Below are 21,518 nucleotides of genomic sequence, written 5' to 3' on the forward strand. Positions count from 1 at the left end.
AGGCCAGGGACAAAAACGCCTGCACTGCAAACAAAAAAAATGTTAGTCATGTAGTTTTCATCTTCAGGTTTGTGTCATTTAACTCCTAATCCTTCTCTTGGCTTTATGTGACATTAGTATATGCTTGCCCCGTGTCTGCTGTGGGAATATGCAACATGAAAGCAAAATACACTACAACTGGAAAATGGAAGTGTCAAACAAACTTGTAGCTGCACCATGGATGCGTGCCTTTTGCTGTTGTTGCACATGGGGGGGGAGAATGGATATTTGTGCAAAGTGAAGCAGCAGGATTACGCATATAAAGGGGCGCCTCCCCTCGCCCGCGTTTTCCAGCCAACCCCTGTCTCTCTCTCTCTCTCTCTCTCTCTCTCTCTCTCTCCCCCCCTTACCCACGGACACTCCCTCTCCCTCTCCATCAGTCCTTTCCAGCAGCAGAAGGAGAAGAAGGAGCAGCCTCTCCTCCGAGATGGAGAGCTGGTGAACGCGCAGCAGCAGTGGCTGCGGCTCTTCACCCCCCGCCCCCCCCCCTCCCCTTCCGTCCTGCTCGCCACCGCCGGTGGACGTTGCTGGATGTACCATGAGGTCCCCGCGGCTCTGGGCAGCTCTGTGCCTCCTCCTCACCGCCTCCTGCCGGCTGTGCGCGGCCGCCCGACACGGTAAGACGCGGAACAGGTCCTTGGGCTCCGATGGAGACGACGGGCGCGCACTTGTTCCTTTTGGGGAGGCGGCGAGTAGCACATCACGACTTCTCCCTCTCTCCCTCTGAACGCTCATTGTTGTTGCAGTATTTCCTGTAGTTGCTTAGTTTTGGAGTGTGCTAATCACTCTTTATGGCACAGTTTAGTCTTCGTTGTGACATTTATCAGTGCTACTATGAGTCACTAGTTTTGTTTTCCTGTGATCTGTTGGTTTAATTTCTCTGAAATATTTCTTGCATGATTTTTGGTAAATGTGGTCTGTATAAGTTGCTCCATCCTCCTCCGCACGCACACTGAATTCTAGTTGTTAGAAATGATTTTGCGCAAATCACATTTAGATAATAAACCTACAAGTTGTGACATCAAATTGATTGATCGATTTCGCTGTCCTCAATAAGCGCAGTCTAACCTGACACCCTCCATCTTATATTTTATTATACACTCCCTGCTCGTCTCTCCGCTTATCTGCGTCTCATCTGTTTACACCGGCACTAAATTGCGTCACTGACGCAAATGATGTGTCCGACTGCCTGGATGAATCATTTCTGTTGTTCAGTGTGCAACGACAACAACAAACTCACAGCACAACAGCAGGGGAGAAGGGAGAGATGGTTCCATGCTTTTGGATTGTTTTGCTTCAATCTTTGCCCTGGAGCCATATCCAATATCCTTAGAATCGCCAGTACTTACTGTTCATCTGTGAGAACCCCCCCCCCCCCCCCCCCCCCCCCCGCCCGCCCGCCCCCCACGAGAAGATAAGATGAGACGAGATGAGAAGTACCTTTATTTATTTTGAAACAGCAGCACAGAAGAAATAAAACAAGACTAGAAAACAGAATCCAGGGTAAATAAGTGATTGTGCAGTTTAGGATTTAGTATGGTTTTAAACCTGCAGACTACAGGCCCATTATATATTGTATACGACAGTAACTGCACATAATCTAAGTGCCCTAAAAAAAGAAAATTGAATGTCTAATACAACAAAGATAACTTAGTTCCTATATAGCTCAGGTCTAAACAAATTATTTACTGTTAACTGTCAGCATCAACTATCAATCTGGGTAATGGAGCTCCTACAGGTTCTATTGAGTGGGAATTGAATCATGTTCATATCAGTAAAGTGGTAATTGGACAGTGAACTATACGGTGCTATATTGACTCAGAACAAAATAATAATGTAGGCACGTGACCTTACAGTATTAACGGTACTCATTTAGCCACTTTCAGCACCACGGACAGCGAAGCGGCCTGAATACTTTCAGCACCACGGACAGCGAAGCGGCCTGAATACTTTCAGCACCACGGACAGCGAAGCGGCCATGCAATGTCTAATCCTGCTCCGTCCACCTTGCTGCACGCAGTAGCTTTGGACTCTCTGAATATTACAAAATATGAAAACTTGGCTGTATTGTTTATTAGGGATTTTATATGGGCACCAGCCTCACTTATCCTCCGGCATGACTGTATCATTTTAGTCAAGTCAACAGTTTTCTGGAACCTAAAGCAGTACAAGGAAACAAAAGTAAGGAATTCCCAGGACTAACTTGTCAGAAATCCCACTGAAAAGGCCAAAAGTAAAACATGTTTGTCCGTCTCTCAGCACTTTCTCACTTCCGTACTCTGCCCGTGGTCCTCAGCTCCAAACCCATCGGTTCCTACTTTAAAAAAAATATAACAAATATACATTTTTCATTTGAGGGCTGAGTAATTTCTATAACAGCTGCTCGAGGAGGAAACAGTGCTTATGTTGTGGGACTTTTTTTCCACGTTTGGTGCTCTAGTAAGTATTCAGGGCAGCATTTGGGGCTGAGTCATAAATTGAATAAATATAATACCAGTGTGTGTGTGTGTGTGTGTGTGTGTGTGTGTGTGTGTGTGTGTGTGTGTGTGTGTGTGTGTGTGTGTGTGGTTATGGAAATGAAGGTACCTGTCACCCAGCTTAGTGTGACTCACTGACTTGTGTCCATTAGTTTTCAGAAACAATGTGGCTCATTGGAACAGAGGTACAGGAACATCAGGCTGCGATACACACACACACACACACACACACACACACACACACACACACACACGCACAGTACTTGGTTGTAACAGACATTCATTGTTGGTTTTTCGATGAAGGACGATTTAAGATATCATCAGACTTCTCCTTTGACACGCAGCTTGTGGAGCAGTATTTATCCTGATCCATCACAGGCTGACTCATTGTGTATCCTCCGGCAGCCAGCGCAGACCAGAGGGCGAGCTCACACCCGCAGCAGCAGCGGTAGCCACAAATGCCAGAAGGACCATTTTGAAAGCGACTCTTGAATTCAAAAGCAGTTAATGGATGGTGAAACCAAAGCACAGAGGCCCTGATGATAACGACGGCAGGCTGGAGTTCGGGTTTCTGAGTTGATCGTGAGCCAGAAAAAAACAGATGCAAATGATATTCTGTCCAAACTATAATCGCTTCATCATTTGCCCCCTGATGTTGTTTTATTTTTGATATACAGTTGCCAAAAATTCTCACACCGAAAAGAGAAAGTAGTGAATTTGTTGGTGCCTTTCACAACAACCTGTGTGATTGCTACGGATTTGCCACCGTAGGTTGAGGCAACTAAAACCACTTAGACAAGGTTCAGGGAAAATTGTAGTGAAATAGTAAACGTGTTCTTATATTTACCCATGCGCCTCAGCAGAACCGTAAACATCAGTCATGCTTTTGTTTCCACACGAATGCCCTGATCCAATTTCCCAGACAGGATTGTTTATAACTAATCCCATTGCTATTTCTTTGCTGCAGTCGCCTTCTTACCTTGACAAGAAAACAAAAGGAACGATTCTGTCTGTGCAAAACTCCAATTTAGAGCATCGGAAGTTTATTCGTGACCTTTGGGAACAGCATATGTAACGACATGATTTAAACCTCAAAATGTCCCTGTGGCTTTTTGGCCCTTTCAACTGCATCTCGCTGTCATCATTCTTCGCATTCCTCCAGTAAATGGAGCTCCTACCTCCGGTGTCATTACATGAGCCGGAACACGAACGAACCCGGGCAGATGTCGACAAGCAGCAGTCTCTGGAGCGGGAGCCGCAACGTCCCAGATTTAAAAAAAAATATGGTTTGGAGGTTGTTGAAGAATAGCTTCAATTGGAAGTTGTGTTTTCTTGATTTGATCCCTCCTAATTGGAGGAGTGATTCAGATGTTTGTAAATGCAGAAATCGCACGACTGCACAACTTTATTCGTGATTCACAAAAATGCGCCTCCTGAGCCACGAGGGCAGCCGATTGAAAAGCAAAGAGAAAAGAGAAAAGTGATAAAAAAAAAAGTGCGACCCTTGGCGTTTCCGTGACAGACTGATCTAATTTAAGATCTTTGTGAGATTCCACTCAACACATTCAAGCTTTTAGTTTGTTGGCTGCTCTCCTACACGGACACTAGCACATCCCAGAGAACAAAATGGAGCTGGATGTATGACCACGTGATGCAGGATAGCGAGCCAGATGGTGACGTTCCACAGCACCTACTCTCTCTAATTAATTTTTATTAGGAGGATGAAGTTCTGTCCGTGAGACTAGGAAAAGAAGCTAGAGAAGGTTCCCCCTGAAGAAACAAGAAAACACTGTTGCTGCCCGAAGTCACCGACTGACTTGTGTCATTTAGTTTTTACTGGTGAAACTGAATCCAACAGTAGAGCTTTTTTTTGGTTTGTTTCTCTGTCTGTTTCTATGGCACCCTGGGTTGAAAAATTTGTCAATGATCCCAAATCAACTTAACTGCACAAATTTCTATCCTGCTTAGTCAGTTTTCACCGTAAACCAGGTTACTTGTTTAAAAAAAAGGTCTGCTGTTGCAGGAGGCATGTGAATTTGTGCTCCAAATCAATTTTATAGACAGTGTTTTCTAAAAATCAATGATGATTTCAGCACAGCAGCTTTTTATTTTCCTTTGTATCAAGATACAGACAATCATTTCTGGACATTTTTAAAAATGAGTCGATTTTTTGTTGGGGGTGGGGTGAAATGGACTTACTAAACCAGCAGAATTAGGATTTGCTGACTATGGCTTTACTGACAACACTGTCTTTGCAAACCATATAGTTATATATTCTACTTGTATCTGGATGCGCATAGTTTCCACAAACCGCCAAAAATGAATGGCAAACAAACACAACCTGTGGAACTCTCAATCACGCTTACTGTAATATTAGCTAACTTAAGAACCAGAGGGCTCGGTAATTGATATTTCTGAATTTGCGACCGAGGCCAGTGTGGTTTACCTACAGTAAGTTTATAGAGTCTTGCTTTCATGGGTGTTTGCATGGATTCATGCCGAGAACGCATAATCATGTCATGCGCAATTCCTTTTCATCAAAGTGCAGTGAGATGAGGTTTATGCGAGACTCAACTTGCTGGGCATTTTCCTACAGCACATATGTCAATCTGGCATTTTCCTGATTTGAGACCCGATTACACGCAGATTCCTTCCAATCAGCCCCCGTGGTGTTGTGTCTCAGACGAGGTGATGGGGGGGGGGGGGGGGGCCGCGATGGACGGGCTGCATAGAGAGAGGGTTGACACGACCGAGATCCTCTAGAAAGCAGGCGGTCGAAGGCAGAGGAGAGGAGGGGAGGGGATGGAGCATTGAGCGCTACAACGTGTGGGCGGAGGTGAGAGGACGGAGCTGGGATTAGTCATCATGTGGAGTTTGCACGGAGGAGGGGGGGGGGGGGCGACTGACGGACGGACGGACGGAAGGAGAATCTCTCCATTCTATGTTTAGCTGCGTCTCAGCCTCCTGCTTTAACGGAGACCCCCCCCCCCGCGCTGATGGCAGCCGCGCGGGCAGTTCGCGTGCGTCGTCACACAGTCGATACTCTGCCTGACCTTTTTTTTTTTATAGATTTCAGGGAGCAGAGAACGTGTCGATCAAGTGCACCTAAGTTATCAAGCGTTGCAGAAGTAGAGGAGAGGATCCCGTCCACACAAACGGATTTTACCTGAACCATGCCTGCTTCATGGTCTATAGTTGTTGGTCTCTGTTGCACTTCATTTGGGAGTGCCCAAAGATAATAGTGAAATATAAACTGCTTGATCCGATTAGTCTGATCATTGGTAAAGAGATGCACCCGAATGCTAAATTATGTGTTCTGAATATCTAGCATGTCGATCGCAGAACTGCATCAATGTAAGGTCCGTGCTCAATATTTGTTTTGTGGAGGCAGAAGTGAAGGGTGTGAAATTGCCGTAGCAGGTCGTAGCGGAACGGGGGTATATTTCTCTGAAGTGGTCGCAGGATATGTGAATAATACAGAGGATTGTATCAAGCCTTAAGGAAAAAAACCTAACACAAACATAGGGCAAATAAAGAGAACGGAGCGGGCGGCTTCACGTCTGCCGCCGTTTACTGCCTCGCAACGGATTGGGACCTGGGAAAAGGTCAACTGTGACACACACACACACACACACACACACACACACACACACTGTCCCACTCAGAGACACTTAGCAACACCAAGATGGACATTGAGCATGCGTGTTCTGGCTGGGGTTTCCCGAACTCACGTCTGTCTGCAGAAAAATTGAATTTGTATGTATGTTTTATTAGACATCTTTATTGACATTCCAATAAAGCTTCTTGTAGGGGGGGAAACATTTGGGCTCATTTAGACTGCATTAGAAACTGTCCTCTGTCTTTGTCTGCAGGTTGCCTGTTTGAGAAGAAGCTGTGTCCCAGAGATCAGCCGTGCAACGACGGTGAGTCCTACACTTTTAATCTCCAGTTCCTGCACAATTTAAGTAATAAAAAACAACAACACAGACTCATTCTGGCTGCCGTGAAAAACGACGCCTGCATTCAGGGTGGAAAGAGAGCAAAGTGACCGCGACAATGATTCGGCCATGTGTCCATTCTGTTCTGCTCACCTGGAGGGGGTGTTCATTACTGCCACACATGCGTGCAGAGGTCCGGCATCTTCGTAAATGAATCCTCACTGCTGGTACTAGACTCGTTCCTGAAGTCGGCACTTCAGACTGAGTCTCCTCAGAGAGGCCGACGCGGACACTTGCACTTCCCAGTGTCTCATATTTATCAGTGCCCTGAGGGCGACGTGACGAGAACTGAAAATGGACCGGCAGCGGGCTGTCCCAGCGGGCTGCGGACGCAGCAGCATGCTTCAGAGAGCTCTGACGTGTCTTCATGTCCATCAAACAGTCAGGGGCTGGTTAGACGTCACGCCTCAGCCCGCCGTTAACCGGCTGTCCATAATCCCTCCGTGGATTTATCCCCCCCCCCCCCCCCCCCACACACACACACACACCTTCTTCCTGCCTGTTCAAACATGATGATGATGTTGTTGCAAGTGCGTGCATGCGCATGGACGTGCACCTGTGCGTCTCAGGTCTTTTTGGAGAAGGCTCCATTATTGATGGCTGTGTGTGTCTGCGTCCGCCCCGAGGGTGTTATGGTCCCCGTGTTCCCGAAGACAGGGACACGTAGGGACCGTGAAAGGAATTCATCGTGGGGTTTTTCCTTGAGGGTTTGATGAGGCTTTCAGCAAGTGCATGTACTGAAATGCAGGAATGAGTGAGCGAAACGGGGTACAAGAGCGAGCAACAGGTTGTATTCCGTACTGCAACACATAAACAAGCTTATAGTCTGGAAGATCAGTAACGTGAGTTAAATCTTTGTCATATTTGAGGAAACATTTTCAAGATAGATCATATTTCAAGTCTGAAAAGTCTGTAATCTGTGTTAAAATGGTGGAATATTTGACTGTTATTTTCAGATTGCATCAAAAACTAGTCAGTTTGTGTCCTTTGACATCTCTGATCAAGGTCTGGCCTCCAGAAATGTTTGAGTAATGTCAGTTAACTTCCAAAAAAGGACGTTTTGTGTCTTTAAACATCTATAATCTGGAGTACTTGCATTAAAATACATATAACTCCAGACGGAAATAAAAAAAAACTAATTTGGCCTCTAATCTGTGTTCATCTTGTGGAGAGTTTAAAGATAAATGTAGTTCCAGACTGCATTTAAAAATCAATACATTTTGTTGCCTGAAACATCTGTAATCAGTGTTTAAACACTGCTATTTGAATTAATCCAAAACACTTTCTTACAAAACATTAATTCCAGTTTATGCACTTACATACCCGTAACCTGTCTTGAACATCAATCATATTTGAGTAGAATAAATTCATTCCAGACTGCATTAAAAAACCGACCAGTTTCATATCTATTTAATCAAAAGAAATTTAAATTCAGCCAACGTAAGCACTACACGTCAGTGTGTGTTCGTCGTCATTTTTATATTGGAGTGTGTGAGTGATTGTGCTGAATGTGTGTGTGCGTGTGTGTGTGAGAGAGAGATACACGACGCTGGCAGAAAGATAGAGAGAAAGAGGCATTGATTAACCGGTAAAAAGAAAAGGATGGGGTGACGGCAAAGAGAGAGAGAGCAGAGTGAGGAAAAAGTGCGAACATGGAACGTAAACAAGGTCCCCCTCCGTCAGTTGCTCTTGTCCAATCGCGGCTCGTTCCCGGCCGTCTCTATGACAACAGTGACATCACTTGCCTGACGACCGTGTGTCTCCCTCGTGTGTGTGTGCGTGTGTGTGCGGCTGTGTGTGTTTGACGAGGGGTGGAGGGAGACAGAGGTGATGACTCACCACAGCTCTCAAACACACACACGCACGCACGCGCACACATGCGCAGTGTGCTTCACTATGTGCGTGTAGGTGGGCAATTTGTGTGACGGTGAGGGTGTTTTTGCAGACACGTAATTAGGTGCATACTCGTTGGGTGGTATATATATCATTTGTCTACTTCTGTTTTTCATACACCTTTATTGTGCGTCTCATTATTACAGAGTGTTTGTCCACATTTTCGTGTTTGCCGTTTGTGTCCACTTCTTTGTGAGTGTCGGTACAAACACGATGTTCCTCTCCATGATCACGTCTGTTTTGGTGTCCACTCTGGTTTGTGAGTCTCTGCATGTTTGCACTTTGTCTCTTTTCTTCGGTTAAAGTGGCTCTGTGCCGTGTTTTACCTCTGCAGGTACCTCATGTGTTTTTTTCATTATGAATTAATGAATCCAGCCGCACCACATTGCACACTCATAGATATCAGTCCCCTGAATATTTCAGATTTTTTGTTCATTAAGATCCATAAATGATTCCCTGGGAAATCAGTGAAAGTGTAAAAAAAATGTAAAAAAAACACTGCCCTATCCCACAAAGTTAAAGAAAAGTGAAAGACAATTCCCGTTGATGTCTTCATTTCATGGCTCCTGACATGTTCTCCTCCAGATGGTTTGTTCGGACAGTGCCAGGCTCCTCGCCAGGAGCCCGTCTGGTACCAGGTGTCTGAACCCGTCCTGCACAACCTGCAGGAAGTCCTCAAAGACCTGATGGTGCAAGGTGAGTCATGATTATTATAATTTGTATCAAAGATTTTGACGCTTCGCCGAGCAAAGCAGGGGAATTGTAGCTTTGAATTCTGCTCACAACCATTACAAGAAAATGATCATTCCCTAGGCAGCCAAATTGTGGGCGAGGGGGGTTGATTAAATGACATTTCTGCTGCCGTCTGGCTGTTCAGGTCTCACGTGGAGGGATGACGTCACCCAGGCAATCATCAGCCGAGAGCTGAGTCACATTCCTACAGTCGGCGCCTCTGCTAAACTTCAGGAGAAGACGCCCAGACAGTAAGAGAACCTGCAGTGTATTCCAAGATTGTGAGTTTTGAGGGGCTTTCTTATGCCGCGCCCATCGTCTTATTTGCTGTACCAGGCCCTTCAGATTGTCGGGCTCTGCTCAGCAGAGGGTCCAGGGCCCCGGGGACCCAGCTGACCCCGAGATGATGCAGCAGTATGTGGACTACATGATCCTCGATCCCTCCCGATCCTCCGTCCACATGCAGACGCCCCTGCTGGACCCGTACACCTACCACCAGGTGGGCAAAAGAGGCTTTACAGAGTATACGGGCTCTCCAAGCTGCACCTTTTCTTCAAAATGAATAACATGTCAGTGGTGTGTTTTTCCAGCATGTTTGTGGGATTATCCTGCCCCCTAATGGTCAAAAAGACAACAGCATCAACAAATGTTCTACTGTATGTTGTTGCAGCAGCAGTATGGCTACCAAGAGGAGGAGGAGCGCTCCCTCAACTCTCTGGACGATAATCCGGCCTTCCCGCTCCTCGCCTCCCGCTCCAGATCCAGAGGAAACCCTCTGGACCAAGATCGTCAGCTTCTCCAAGAACTGGTGTCCTTTTACCTCACCCCCCCTTCCTCCTCCTCTTCTCCTTCCTCGTCTTCTTCATCCTCACCCGCGCAGTCCCTCTCACGTCACAGGGGTGCGGCGGCAGCGGCAGCAGCGTCACGTTTCCCCTCGTCCTCCTCCTCGTCCTTCTTCTCGGAGCTAGACTTCCCTCTGGACTACGGCGAGGACTACGTTTCCCAGATGTCCCAGCTCAGCAAACAGCAGCAGCTGGAGCAGGCAGGGAAGAAGGCACCGAAGGACTACAGCGCCCTGTCAGGACTGGACGGTGAGAGAGGAGAGGAAATGAAGACATATAGACCAGAAGAGACAAAGTTTGTCTCAAAATGTAAAAAGAACCAAACATTAAACAACTATTTTGTCATTACAGAGCCCAAATTATGTCCTTCCTAATCGGAATTTCAGAATATTGTCCTTTTGCATCACAAATTGTAAATAATTTAACCAAAAAAAGCTGTTATCAATAGGTGTGAATGCTTCTGTCTCTTCTGTTCTGTGTTTTATAGAGAGCTCTCTGCAGAGACTGGCTCTGCTGCTCGATCACTACGGCCTCGACATGAAGGATTTGCCCCCCGAGCAGAAAGACAACGTGCCTGTCGCCATGAAACAGCTGCAGCTCGAGAGGGCCTTCGCCAACAAACAACCCAAAGGTCTGTGTCTTCTTTGTTACGATTTTAATTTTGCAGTTTCACGTTACGCCACGAATGAGTCCGGATCACATTCACATCTTTTATCTTCATTATATTATGTTTTTGTGTTTACCTTTCAGATAAATTTGGGAACAATGCTAACACAGGAAAGAAGGTGAGAATGTTACCTGTTATGATTTTTTTTTTACCAAAAATACCAACGTATTTCTTCAAGTCGAGAATTCAGAAGTAGAAATTCAGATTTAAAAACGTTATCGATCACTAGTCAATATATCTTGTATGTGTACACAGTGCATTCACAAAGGAGTAGAAGTGTGTAAAATTTCAAAAAAGATAAATCCCTATTGTACCTGTACTGTGCAATAAGTTGCAAAGTGCAGCTGCGTGCAGTTGATATCATGTCCAAGGTTTGATTTATTCATCAGTCAGATCATCCTCACCAACCAACCTATTTTATATAACACATACCCATGTCATAAAAGCATAGATCATTTTTTATCTATGCTGTAATTTTTAATGAACAGTAAGAAATATGAAACATTTGCACCACAAAAGTTATTAATAAAAAAGATGTGTATTTCATGAACTAATTAGTTATCGTACATGAGTAAAAGGTACAATATTTCCTCCTGACGTGAGGTAGAACTATAAAGAAACGTATGAGTACTTGTGTAAATTTAGTTACTGTGCACCGCTGTTCAAAAAGTTCTTTAATGTCCATGTCTTAATTTCTGTTCATCCATCAGATCATGGAGGGCTCAGTCGGATACAAGTTGGTCCCTCCAGAGGCTCCGCCCTCCACCATCAAGTCCCCCAAAGCGGAGGCGCCCCAGAAAGAGACGGTTCCCACTCTGCCGTCCGAGCAGCGCAAACTGGGCCAGAAGGAAGAGGCAGCCAAGGCGGGGGAGTACGGCTACATCGTCACCAACCAGAGGTACATTACGGTGTCTGTTTGCTGCATGTGCTGCTCCAACAAACCACAATGACTTAATGTCTGTGAGTGAATGAATGTGGTGTCAGGTTATGGATGTTTTTTCTGTTGTTTCCGAGGTGTGAAAGGTGTCATGGAAGTCCTGAAAGTAGAGGCAGCAGAACAGCGGTGAAAAAAATTCAGCATTGCAAGTTAAATTTGAATTATTCTCTGAGGTGAAAGATATTTTAATGCATTTAGATCAGCTGCCGAAACGAAATTGGAAGATAAATTGGAAAGGTTAGAACTAATTTGGAACAAAAGAAGTAAAGAAAGGCTGGAACGTATGAAAAAGGGGAAATGAGAGAAGTAATGATTTCAGTGTTAGGAGACAAAAGTCCACAAATTATAAAATACAGTTAAAAAAAAGTAAAGTTAAAACGTAGAAGCAGAAACTATAAAGGGTTCTGTTGAACGGCTGCTGTGTCCATGTGTGTTTGTGTGAAAGACTTTGTTTGTATGTGTGTGTGTGTGAGTGAGTGTGTGTGTGTGTGTGTGTGTGTGTGTGTGTGTGTGTGTGTGCTGTGTATGAATGTGTGTGTTTTGTCACCGCAGCCCCCTCAGTCTGAACGACGGGGTGCGACTGCTGCAGCTGCTGTCAGAGAGGACCGGCCTCTCCACCAGCTCCCTTATCAACATCAGGTAGGATCGAGGACAGGGGAGGTCATGAACCCTCCGAAAAACCAATCCCCATATCCCGTTCGCTTGATGCCCCTCAGATCCTTTTTTTATCTGAACTCATTTGCCAGATCACTAACTTTTTATTTCACGGGATTAGACTAAAGCTCCTCCTAAAGCTGGGACCCCGAAATGCCAAATGAGATGTGAGACCTGGTGCAGCTGAAGAGCATGGCATGTTGTTCTTTCCCCGCATGTGGGAGTGATTCGTTGCTTGTCCTCAGCTTCTCCCTCCTCCCGCTCGGTCTAATCGCTCGCCTTCCAGTAACCCCTGACCTTTAGGCTAAAAGTTTAAACTTTCGCTTGACAAAAAAATCTCCTCCTTATCAAGTCAATTTTGTCTGTAACTTTAAAATCAATATGCTCATTTGCTTTTTCATTCGAAAGCATTCAAACTCACGGACCAATAATAATAAATATCCTGTTATATTGTTTATTTCCATGAAATTCCCCCCAAAAAATGATTGTGGCAAGCTGACCCTCGAGCCTTTTCACAATTTTCTGACATATTGTTAACCAATGTTGTCAATTATGAAAAACAGGTTTTACAGAAACAAACTTGAAAGGATGGGGAGATTTTTGCAGTGTAGAAAGTGGTTGATATCTTCCACTCTTGTTTCAGTTTTCCATCAATCTGTACTTTTTCCAACATTCACCTTACAAAAGCAGAATCAGCTCAGACGGCATCAAAAGAAACGGAACGGTTCTTATTTTTCTCTCCCCATGTGACTCAACATGCGGCACTGCTTTTTGTGTTGTCCCTCTCTGCAGTGTTGTCGGACCATCCATCACCTTCAGGATCAGACCCAACTCCAAGAACCTGACAGCTGGAGATGTGGCAAAGGCTGCAGGTATACGTGATGCTGTTGTGCTTATGTAAAACCAGTCCTTTTTTACGTTTGTATTTTCTCCAGACAGAGGGAATATGTAGACAAATCACATGTAATGTTGCTTGGTTGACTCATACGTAACTTTCCACTGCTCCTTTCTACGTGTTCAGTTGTGGAGAAGGACTTCCTGGAGTCAGAGACGGGCCTGAAGGTGCTGCAGGGCGGCCTTGGCGAGGTGGGTACCGTGACAAATGTCCCATCTCAAATCCAAGACCTGAAGGTGATGTCACCAGTCAACTGTGGCTGTTTCCTTTTTGTTTTTATAACTGGAATTACATACACTGGCCTTCACTTTAAAAGCCCAACAGATTATAGTTTTAAATTAATAAAAAAACAACAACACATGATCAGTTTAAAAATGGGATGACTTTAACAGTAAAAGAAGATCCACCTCGACCAACTGCTTACAGGATAATACATCTACAAAATGGTTTATAATATCATAAATATCAGTTATAGCCTAACCCCTAAAGTACATTTTTACTTTTGTATTTTTTTGCAACATGCCACGGTCTACTTTACTGGTACCATTGATATCAAATAAATAAGCTTTAATCACTTCATTCAATTATAACAAAGCAAAACATCAGAACGCGTTTCCTTTTTAGCTTTTATTTTGAAAGTCACTCTCGGAAGTCTAGGTTGCTGATATTCAATTGAGTTTGACACACTTGGTATTTGTTGGGTACACGTGAGCGTGGGAATAGGACGTGTGGAGAGGCTGCTCTGCTCTGCACCGCACATTTGGTGAGTCAAACTATAAACTAGTGACACATAAATAACCTTATTTTTACATCACTTATGTTGTGTAATATAATGTTCATACAGTTAAATTATAAATATCCTAATTTCAACACAGATGTCACTGTGTTGAAATCCTAAACCCTGCATTTGTATTCATTTTTTCTTGATGGAATTATGAAATGTTGTAGTTTGTGTACATAAATGTAATTATATCACTTACGATATCCATATAATACTTCTATAATGTTCTTGCATTATAAGGTTTTAGTGTTTGTAAACTAAAGTTTATAGTGTCATGTTTATCTTTCATGGCCTTTGCATCATTCTCATAGAGCCCTATGCCTGTTTCTATTTTCATATCATGACATCAATATAATCCTCAGAATATTATACTTGTACTTAAATGTCCTTAATATCCATATCTGTTATCTAAATAATGCAGTATCCTCCCAGTTTGATGATGAAGTTTTACTTACATATTGTAATAATATAGTGATATTCTTTAAGACTGGTTAAAGTTCTTTACATCTCATAGTCCATACATTTTTCTTATATATTCTTAATAAAACGACAATGAAGTGACAGTACTTAATAGATCGGTTTGTATTCCTGACGTGGAGTTGTAAAATGTCTGCAGTTGTTAATAGTAAGTTAAACTGCTATTTCCTGTTGTTTCAGTGTCTTTTTTCTACTTTATTGGACCACAAAAGCAACCTTTTATTAAAGTATTAGTTTGTTTTATGAGCAGTGATAAATTAACTGTTCACGAGGTGGACTGCAGCATCATAAATCAAAGAAGAAAGTGAACTCAAGGAAGAAGAGTTGAGGAATACATTTTAGGTTCTTCTAAATAGAAAAATACCTGAAGCACCTTAAATCCACTTAATTCCTTCAACCACATGTAGCCTGGTCATCCATTTTCTTTCTCTTCTTGTTTTGACACACATGAACACACAGCTCCTCGCATCTCACATTCCTGAGGCCCACAAAGAGGAAGGAGGAGGTCTGAAAGGTCAAGACAGACAATTCATCCGAGCAGGAGGAGAAGAAAGGGGAATGGAGGGAGGAGGAGGAGAAGGGGGAAGGGATAGTGAAGAGGGAGAGGGAAGAAGTTGGAGGGGAAGGAAAATTGGGGGGGATAAGATGAGAAAAGTAAACGGAGGAAATGAGGGAGTCGAGAGAGTCAGTTGGCAGCACCAGCAAATTAAACAAGACATTGGTTTCAATCCATTTTTATTAAAAGAATGAGAAAATTTAAATATTTATAATCGTGACAAATGGGCAAACTTAAAATAGAGATAATTCAGCCACATTTAATGAGTTGGGAAAATGTATGAACCCACATGCACAAAGACAATATTTCATTCTAATTTTTTTTTAATAAAGTATAGTTTGTCCTTTTTTCCCTGTCCTTCTCTCCTGCCACAGAAAAATGACGGGAAAGCATTGCCCCTGGCGACCCAAGTCCAGCCCAGGTCCCGCTGGGTGTTTGCCACGCTGGTGGCCATGGCCTGCATCGGCGCCATCCTGGTGGCGGCCATGAGTGTCACCTGCCTGCGTCACCACGCCCACCGCCTGGCAGCAAAGAAGCTTGGGCTGGGACCAGAGGGAGGCAGCTTCAGCCACCAGGAGTACCAGGTGAGAGGGTTAAAGGACATGGAATAAATACATTATATGCATGTATTCTTGTTTATCTCTTTGATTAAGATAATAAGAAAAGGAAAAGCAAAGATAAGATAATAGAATATAAATCTCACAGGCTTGGAAACACAGAGCCTAAATACCATAACAACACAATACATGCATAACTGGCTCACCAGGACCTGTGTCGCCAGCACATGGCCTCCAAGGGCGCCTTTGGACGCCTGGAAGCCGCTGCCCTGGGTGCCGTGGGAGGAGCGAGTGGTGGAGGAGGCGGTGGTGGTGGAGCCACCGGCTTCAGCGGAGGAGTGGGCGCAGTGGGAGGCGCAGACTCGAGGGTGAGCAGCGTGTCATCCCAGTTCAGCGATGGAGCCCAGCCCAGTCCCAGCTCGCACAGCAGCACGCCGTCGTGGTGTGAGGAGCCGGCGCAGTCCAACATGGACATCTCCACGGGTCACATGATACTGGTCAGCAGCGGATGACTCCACATTTGATGCAGCAGGACAACGTGTTATATATATAGTGGAGTGTAATAGGATAATCATTACCTTTTTTTAAATAAAGGCCTACATGGAGGACCACCTGAGGAACAAGGACCGTCTGATGAAGGAATGGGATGCTCTGTGCTCCTACCAGGCGGAACCCAGCGCCGTCTCCGTGGCTCTGAGCGACGCCAACACCAAGAAGAACCGCTGCCCCGACTCTGTGCCCTGTGAGTTGCAACAACAGCTTTGATCAAGACACGTGCCGTTATTCTTGATTAGCAGCAAACTATTATCAAAACTGCAACACAACAGTTGATGGAATGGTGCAGTCATAGATGTCGCTGTTGCTGCTGTCGAGCTGAGAGTCAAATAATCTGAAATAAATAATCTAATTGTTGTTAATTGTTACCGTTGTGCTTCAGACGATCACTCAAGGGTAAAACTGAAAGAGATCAACCAGTCGAGGTCCGACTTCATCAACGCCAGCACCATAGTAAGTCCCCAACTCTCGAATGGTCATCGCGGGGCATTTCGGGATCCATCAGTCCTCACATGTTGCATGAAAGAATGGAGACCGTTGACCCCTTTCACCCCCACCTCCCTTTTAGATTGAGCATGACCCCCGGATGCCAGCCTACATCGCCACCCAAGGCCCCCTGTCACACACCATCTCCGAGTTCTGGCAGGTCAGTGAGATATTACAAAAAAAAATAGAGGGGGTTTTTACTTTTGCGGCTCAATTCATAATTGAATTTGCATGCTGTGCAAACTCTGTCAAAGAGGTGCTGATTGAACTATGTTGTTTAGCCTATACTCTCCTTGATTTGAATGAAATTGTGTGGTATTATTTGTATTTATTTTATTTACTCCTTTTTCAAATTTAACATTTTTGGTCATGGACCTTCAAGTGCTGAGGGGGAATTAATACTTTCCCCTTTGCATGATATCAAATCTTCGTATTGGACAACACGTAGGTTGACAGAAACGGTTGTAGAATGTATTTGCATGTACGTAACGCTGTCCCGCAGATGGTCTGGGAGAACGGCTGCACCGTGATCGTGATGATGACCGCCCTGGTGGAGGACGGAGAGAAACAGTGTGACCGCTACTGGCCCGACGAAGGCTCTTCCCTCTACCACATCTATGAGGTGCATGAAGATAATACACACACACACCTTTGGTTATAAACTGTCAAATAAAGTGTCCTGCAGCAGCTGTATCTCTGTCTGTTTATGTCCATCCGTCCGTCTCTCAGGTGAACCTGGTGTCGGAGCACATCTGGTGCAACGACTTCTTGGTGAGAAGTTTCTACCTGAAGAACGTGCAGACACAGGAGACTCGGACGCTCACCCAGTTCCACTTCCTCAGCTGGCCGGCTCAGGGCATCCCCACCTCAACGCGCCCCCTACTCGACTTCCGCAGGTACTACTACCACCTGTACATTCACATTTTTAAAAAACTTAACAGGCAGGCAAACATTCTGAAAGAATTTGTTTATGCATTGCATAGCAACAATATTTCTCTCTCCCATCCTTCAGTCTGTCCCTGCCCGCTCCCCTTCGCCCTCCCCTGTCCCTCCTCTCCTCCCGTCTTCCCACCCTGTGCGATGGAGGTCAGCGCCATTTTAAACATATCTGTCTGTGTCATTCTTGTGGTTTGCAGCTAGTAGTCTGGGTCCAGTTGCATAGTCACAAAAATGATCATGGACTGATGTGGCTGCAGCAGGAGGTCCATCGCCGAAATCCCCCCTTTCTACCCTCCTAATCTATCTATCTATCTACCTACTAGGGCTGAACGATTAATCGCATTTGCGATAATATCGCGATAAGGGGCGCGATTACACGGGTCACGTGATATGCAAGCGAGTGGAGCGCTCGGTGCAAAGATAAAACAGCAGTTACGGTGTACTTTAACCTGCTGCGCAATGTCCTCATCCTCGACAGAACAGTCAGAAAATGATACAGTGGAGACTTTATTGTCGAAGAGGAGCAGCATGTCGGTTGTGTGGAAGTTCTTTGCTGCGCAGCGTCCGCTGCGGTGTACGGCCAACAACCAGTGACAGTAGTGAGGAACACAGAACCACACGAGAGTTGTTTGAGACTGTTACTCCGCATGAAATTTTGTCTCACATGGCACCGTGAGGTGACGAACACCACCACTATTCCCTTGTTGAAGAGACAGGCTGCTAACAGAGAGAGAGCTCTCTCCCCTTCTCCCTTCAACACATCTCGCTCTCTGTCAGTGTGCGTGCGCGCGCGCTAATTATAATCGCGAATCGAATCGCACTCGCAATTGTTAAATAAATCGCGATTCGATATTTTCCCCAAATCGTTCAGCCCTACTACCTACCTATCTATATAATAATCTGATTTACATGTATGTAATTAAGTCCTTAAAATGTGATTTCTTAAAACAAAAAGAAAATCATTTCAATATGTTTCCAATGTGAATCAACTCGTTCAAGTGAGTTTTTATTTTTTTTAACATAAACCTAATTGTTTCAAGAATTTTCAGCAAATTTTTGAAACATGCTTCTTTGACCTTTAAGTACTGAGTTGTTGTTGTTTTTTGTAGCGCAGCCATGGTGGCGGGGGGAAAAAATCCAATATCTACAGTATTTACTTGTAACTTCAAACATCTCATCTTCGTTTCTCATATTTCTCTCCTCAGGAAGGTGAATAAGTGCTACAGAGGCCGATCCTGCCCCATCATCGTGCACTGCAGGTAAACCTCAGACGTCTTAATTTTTCGTCCAAAAGATGAATTCAAGACAACTAAGAAATAGGTTTTATTTAGATTCTTCTTCTTGTTTTTTATTTAAGTCAAACACACACAGATACATACACATTATACAGGGCATATGCGTAGATGCACTCCATGGACGTTACCACATCCATCCACTAGATAGGAGGCATATGCAGCAAATCTGAAAACTGAAGACTTTTAACCTTGTTGTAAACTAAGGAACTTCGTTCTTCATTTTGGAAGGTACGGCATAAAGGTTACTCTTGAACCTTGCTCTCATACATAACTTAACATCTACGGTTGAATTCTGTTTCGTGATATTGTCTCCACAGTGACGGGACGGGCCGGACTGGGACTTACATCCTGATTGACATGGTTCTGAATCGCATGGCTAAAGGTGAGGTTCACATGCGTATCTGCCTGTGTGTTACTCCCTGTTTTTAAACAACTGAGTGTATATACAACCACTTTTACTGCCTAAAAATGTGTAATGTAAGGTAATAGAAATAAAACGAACGTACTTTTTTAACCTGTCCCACCGCAGGTGTAAAAGAGATCGACATTGCTGCGACACTGGAGCACGTCCGGGACCAGAGGCCTGGGATGGTGCGCACCAAGGTGAGTCAAACTCTGACATTTCTGTCATTGTAATTGATATTATTCGTTAATTTTTTTAATGTTTTAAATATAATATATAACATATAATTTTACTATAGCAGCTGTCTTTTTATGTCTGTATGTCTCCAAGTCCACAATTGTGGAAAGAATTCCAACCACACTGAATACACACATTTCTAATGTGCAGCATAATTAAAATGAATTATGTATGTATGTATATGTATGAGATATTAAAATAGGATGATAATATTTGTGCTGTAATTGTTCCATTTAGGTGTATAATTGTCTTTCCTCTTGTTTCCAGGACCAGTTTGAGTTCGCTCTGACCGCTGTCGCAGAGGAAGTTAACGCCATCCTCAAAGCTCTGCCCCAGTGAAACCAGTACGATCCAGATCAGCCTCCACTTGGACAGACTGACCCCTGACCTCCCGACTCTCGCACTCAGACCTAACTTTGCTTTTCTCTCTAAGATGATGATGATGATAATCATGATCATGGTCTTACTGTCAGGTGATTTAAATATAATGTCACTAAAAAATTATAAATAATGTGCTACTGGACAACTTTGAGGACTAGAAGGAATTACGCAGGCTTTTATCTGATTGAGGTGTGATGAGTTCAGGACAGACGGTGTGTTGCATTCTCTGCTTAACTGATTGAATATTATACCAGGAGGACAAAAAGGCATTAAAATAAAGAGGGAATGAAACAAACACTGGCATTTCCAAATCCCTCTGGAGTCCGGGTTACTTTTACTATTTAGCCCCTTTAAACTGTCCTTACCACAAATGCATGTTGTTCTAGTTTAAAAAATATTTTTCACAAAGTCTGGCTTATCATTTTTTCAGAGTAAAAGGAGACCAGAACCCTAATTACAAGGAAAAAAATCATGGACAAATCATGGTGCAAATCTTGTGTGATAATCACCTGAAATATTATTAAAATACACATTTCCCTTATTCACTTCTTATCTTATAGTTTAACTCAAGAAAAAACTAAAATAGTAAATTTTCGTCGTGAGTTAATCCTAACTTGTCTTTGTGCCTTACTCATCAAAAGTCAATGTATGCTGTAACTTTACAAAATACAAAAACTGCTCGGCGGGTCTTTGCTTGATATATATAAAGTTATGTTAAATAGAATACGCTCAGTGTATTTAACGACGAGTTGATGGACTCTAGAGGGTTTTGAATCATTTCTGTGATGCTTCATAACTTAGAACACTCCTGACTCCTTTCCCAGCCTGAATGCATTTTACCCTGAACAGCCTGGCTGCATGTGAATGAGCCACTGATTATTTAAACATCAGACTCTGGTCGCTGTGCTCCGATTTAAACAGCATTGAAACAGAAACTTAATTTTTCCGCTTGTCTGTGGTCGAAGTTTATTGAAGCTGATTGGTTTTGGTGTCAGCAAGGAGGGAACATGACTAAAAATTCATTTTAAAGCACCAAAAAGCATAGAATGTTTGATGATAAAAGTGTTAAGACTTGAAGATCACTAGTTAGGTATAAGCGGTTTTGCCAGTAAGTCAGGGATGAAGTTGAATTCTAATTGTTCACACATCTGTCGCGTGCCTTCCTCTCCTCACACAACTAACACCTGCAGAAAATACAACCATGCAACGTCCTTCTCTCTGTGTGCCATTGCATAAATTGTTGTATACCACACGCAAGTAAGAAAATGAAAAAAAAAAATCTAAACAAAAGAAATTGCTATTATATGAAAAAAAATCTAAGCTATTTTGTATCTGTGAGACCTGAAATAAATCTTTTCGTGTTTAAGTGCTGCAATCACTCCGTTGTGACTTTTTTTGTTCTTTATGATACGGATTTTAAAGATTATTCTCACCAACTGTTGTTGGTGAGAATAATCTTGTTGTTGGTTCAATCCTAACCTTGATGAGAGAAATTTTTAGTCAATGACCCAAAGTAAACACTCCACACTTGGAGGAAATGACTTTGCATTAAATTTAATGCAAGCACTGCCATTTCAACTTATATCTGACTGAAGATGTTGAACAGAAACTTTGTAGCAGTGTTTTCATTTACATAAATCCTACAAAACACAAACAAGTTGACTGAAAACTTTAGCAGTTTGTGCTCCCGAAAGCCGACAGCAAGTTAAATCTGAAG

The 21,518-nt window shown here is 43.6% G+C and overlaps 1 protein-coding gene across 3 annotated transcripts; it reads left to right on the forward strand.

Moving 5' to 3' along the window:
• The first annotated feature begins 404 nt into the window (after nt 1-404).
• Nucleotides 405-21,176, forward strand: ptprnb (protein tyrosine phosphatase receptor type Nb). 3 transcript variants are annotated; one of them, XM_035639929.2, is made up of 23 exons: nt 405-656; nt 6,389-6,439; nt 8,993-9,103; nt 9,285-9,390; nt 9,476-9,638; nt 9,810-10,230; nt 10,469-10,612; nt 10,732-10,766; nt 11,359-11,546; nt 12,138-12,224; nt 13,032-13,111; nt 13,261-13,325; nt 15,323-15,532; nt 15,715-16,002; nt 16,100-16,247; nt 16,443-16,513; nt 16,629-16,706; nt 17,049-17,168; nt 17,276-17,442; nt 18,691-18,744; nt 19,098-19,162; nt 19,310-19,383; nt 19,688-21,176. In XM_035639929.2, exons 1-23 carry the CDS (start codon nt 578-580, stop codon nt 19,757-19,759), a joined length of 2,877 nt encoding a protein of 958 aa, XP_035495822.1. In that variant the 5' UTR covers nt 405-577; the 3' UTR covers nt 19,760-21,176. The 3 variants fall into 3 exon arrangements, with proteins under 3 accessions (XP_035495822.1, XP_035495830.1, XP_035495837.1); XM_035639937.2 differs by having other exon boundaries at nt 9,813-10,230; XM_035639944.2 differs by lacking the exon at nt 12,138-12,224.
• Nucleotides 21,177-21,518: the final 342 nt, after the last annotated feature.

Source organism: Scophthalmus maximus, chromosome 1 (assembly GCF_022379125.1).
Source record: "Scophthalmus maximus strain ysfricsl-2021 chromosome 1, ASM2237912v1, whole genome shotgun sequence".
NCBI lineage: Eukaryota > Metazoa > Chordata > Actinopteri > Pleuronectiformes > Scophthalmidae > Scophthalmus > Scophthalmus maximus.

Excerpts from the sequence above, each read along its gene's own strand:
- ptprnb (XM_035639929.2), top strand. The coding sequence starts at position 578 with ATGAGGTCCCCGCGGCTCTGGGCAGCTCTGTGCCTCCTCCTCACCGCC. Across the intron at positions 11,547-12,137 it reads TACATCGTCACCAACCAGAG|CCCCCTCAGTCTGAACGACG; the intron begins GTACATTACGGT and ends TTGTCACCGCAG. Across the intron at positions 13,112-13,260 it reads AGATGTGGCAAAGGCTGCAG|TTGTGGAGAAGGACTTCCTG; the intron begins GTATACGTGATG and ends CTACGTGTTCAG.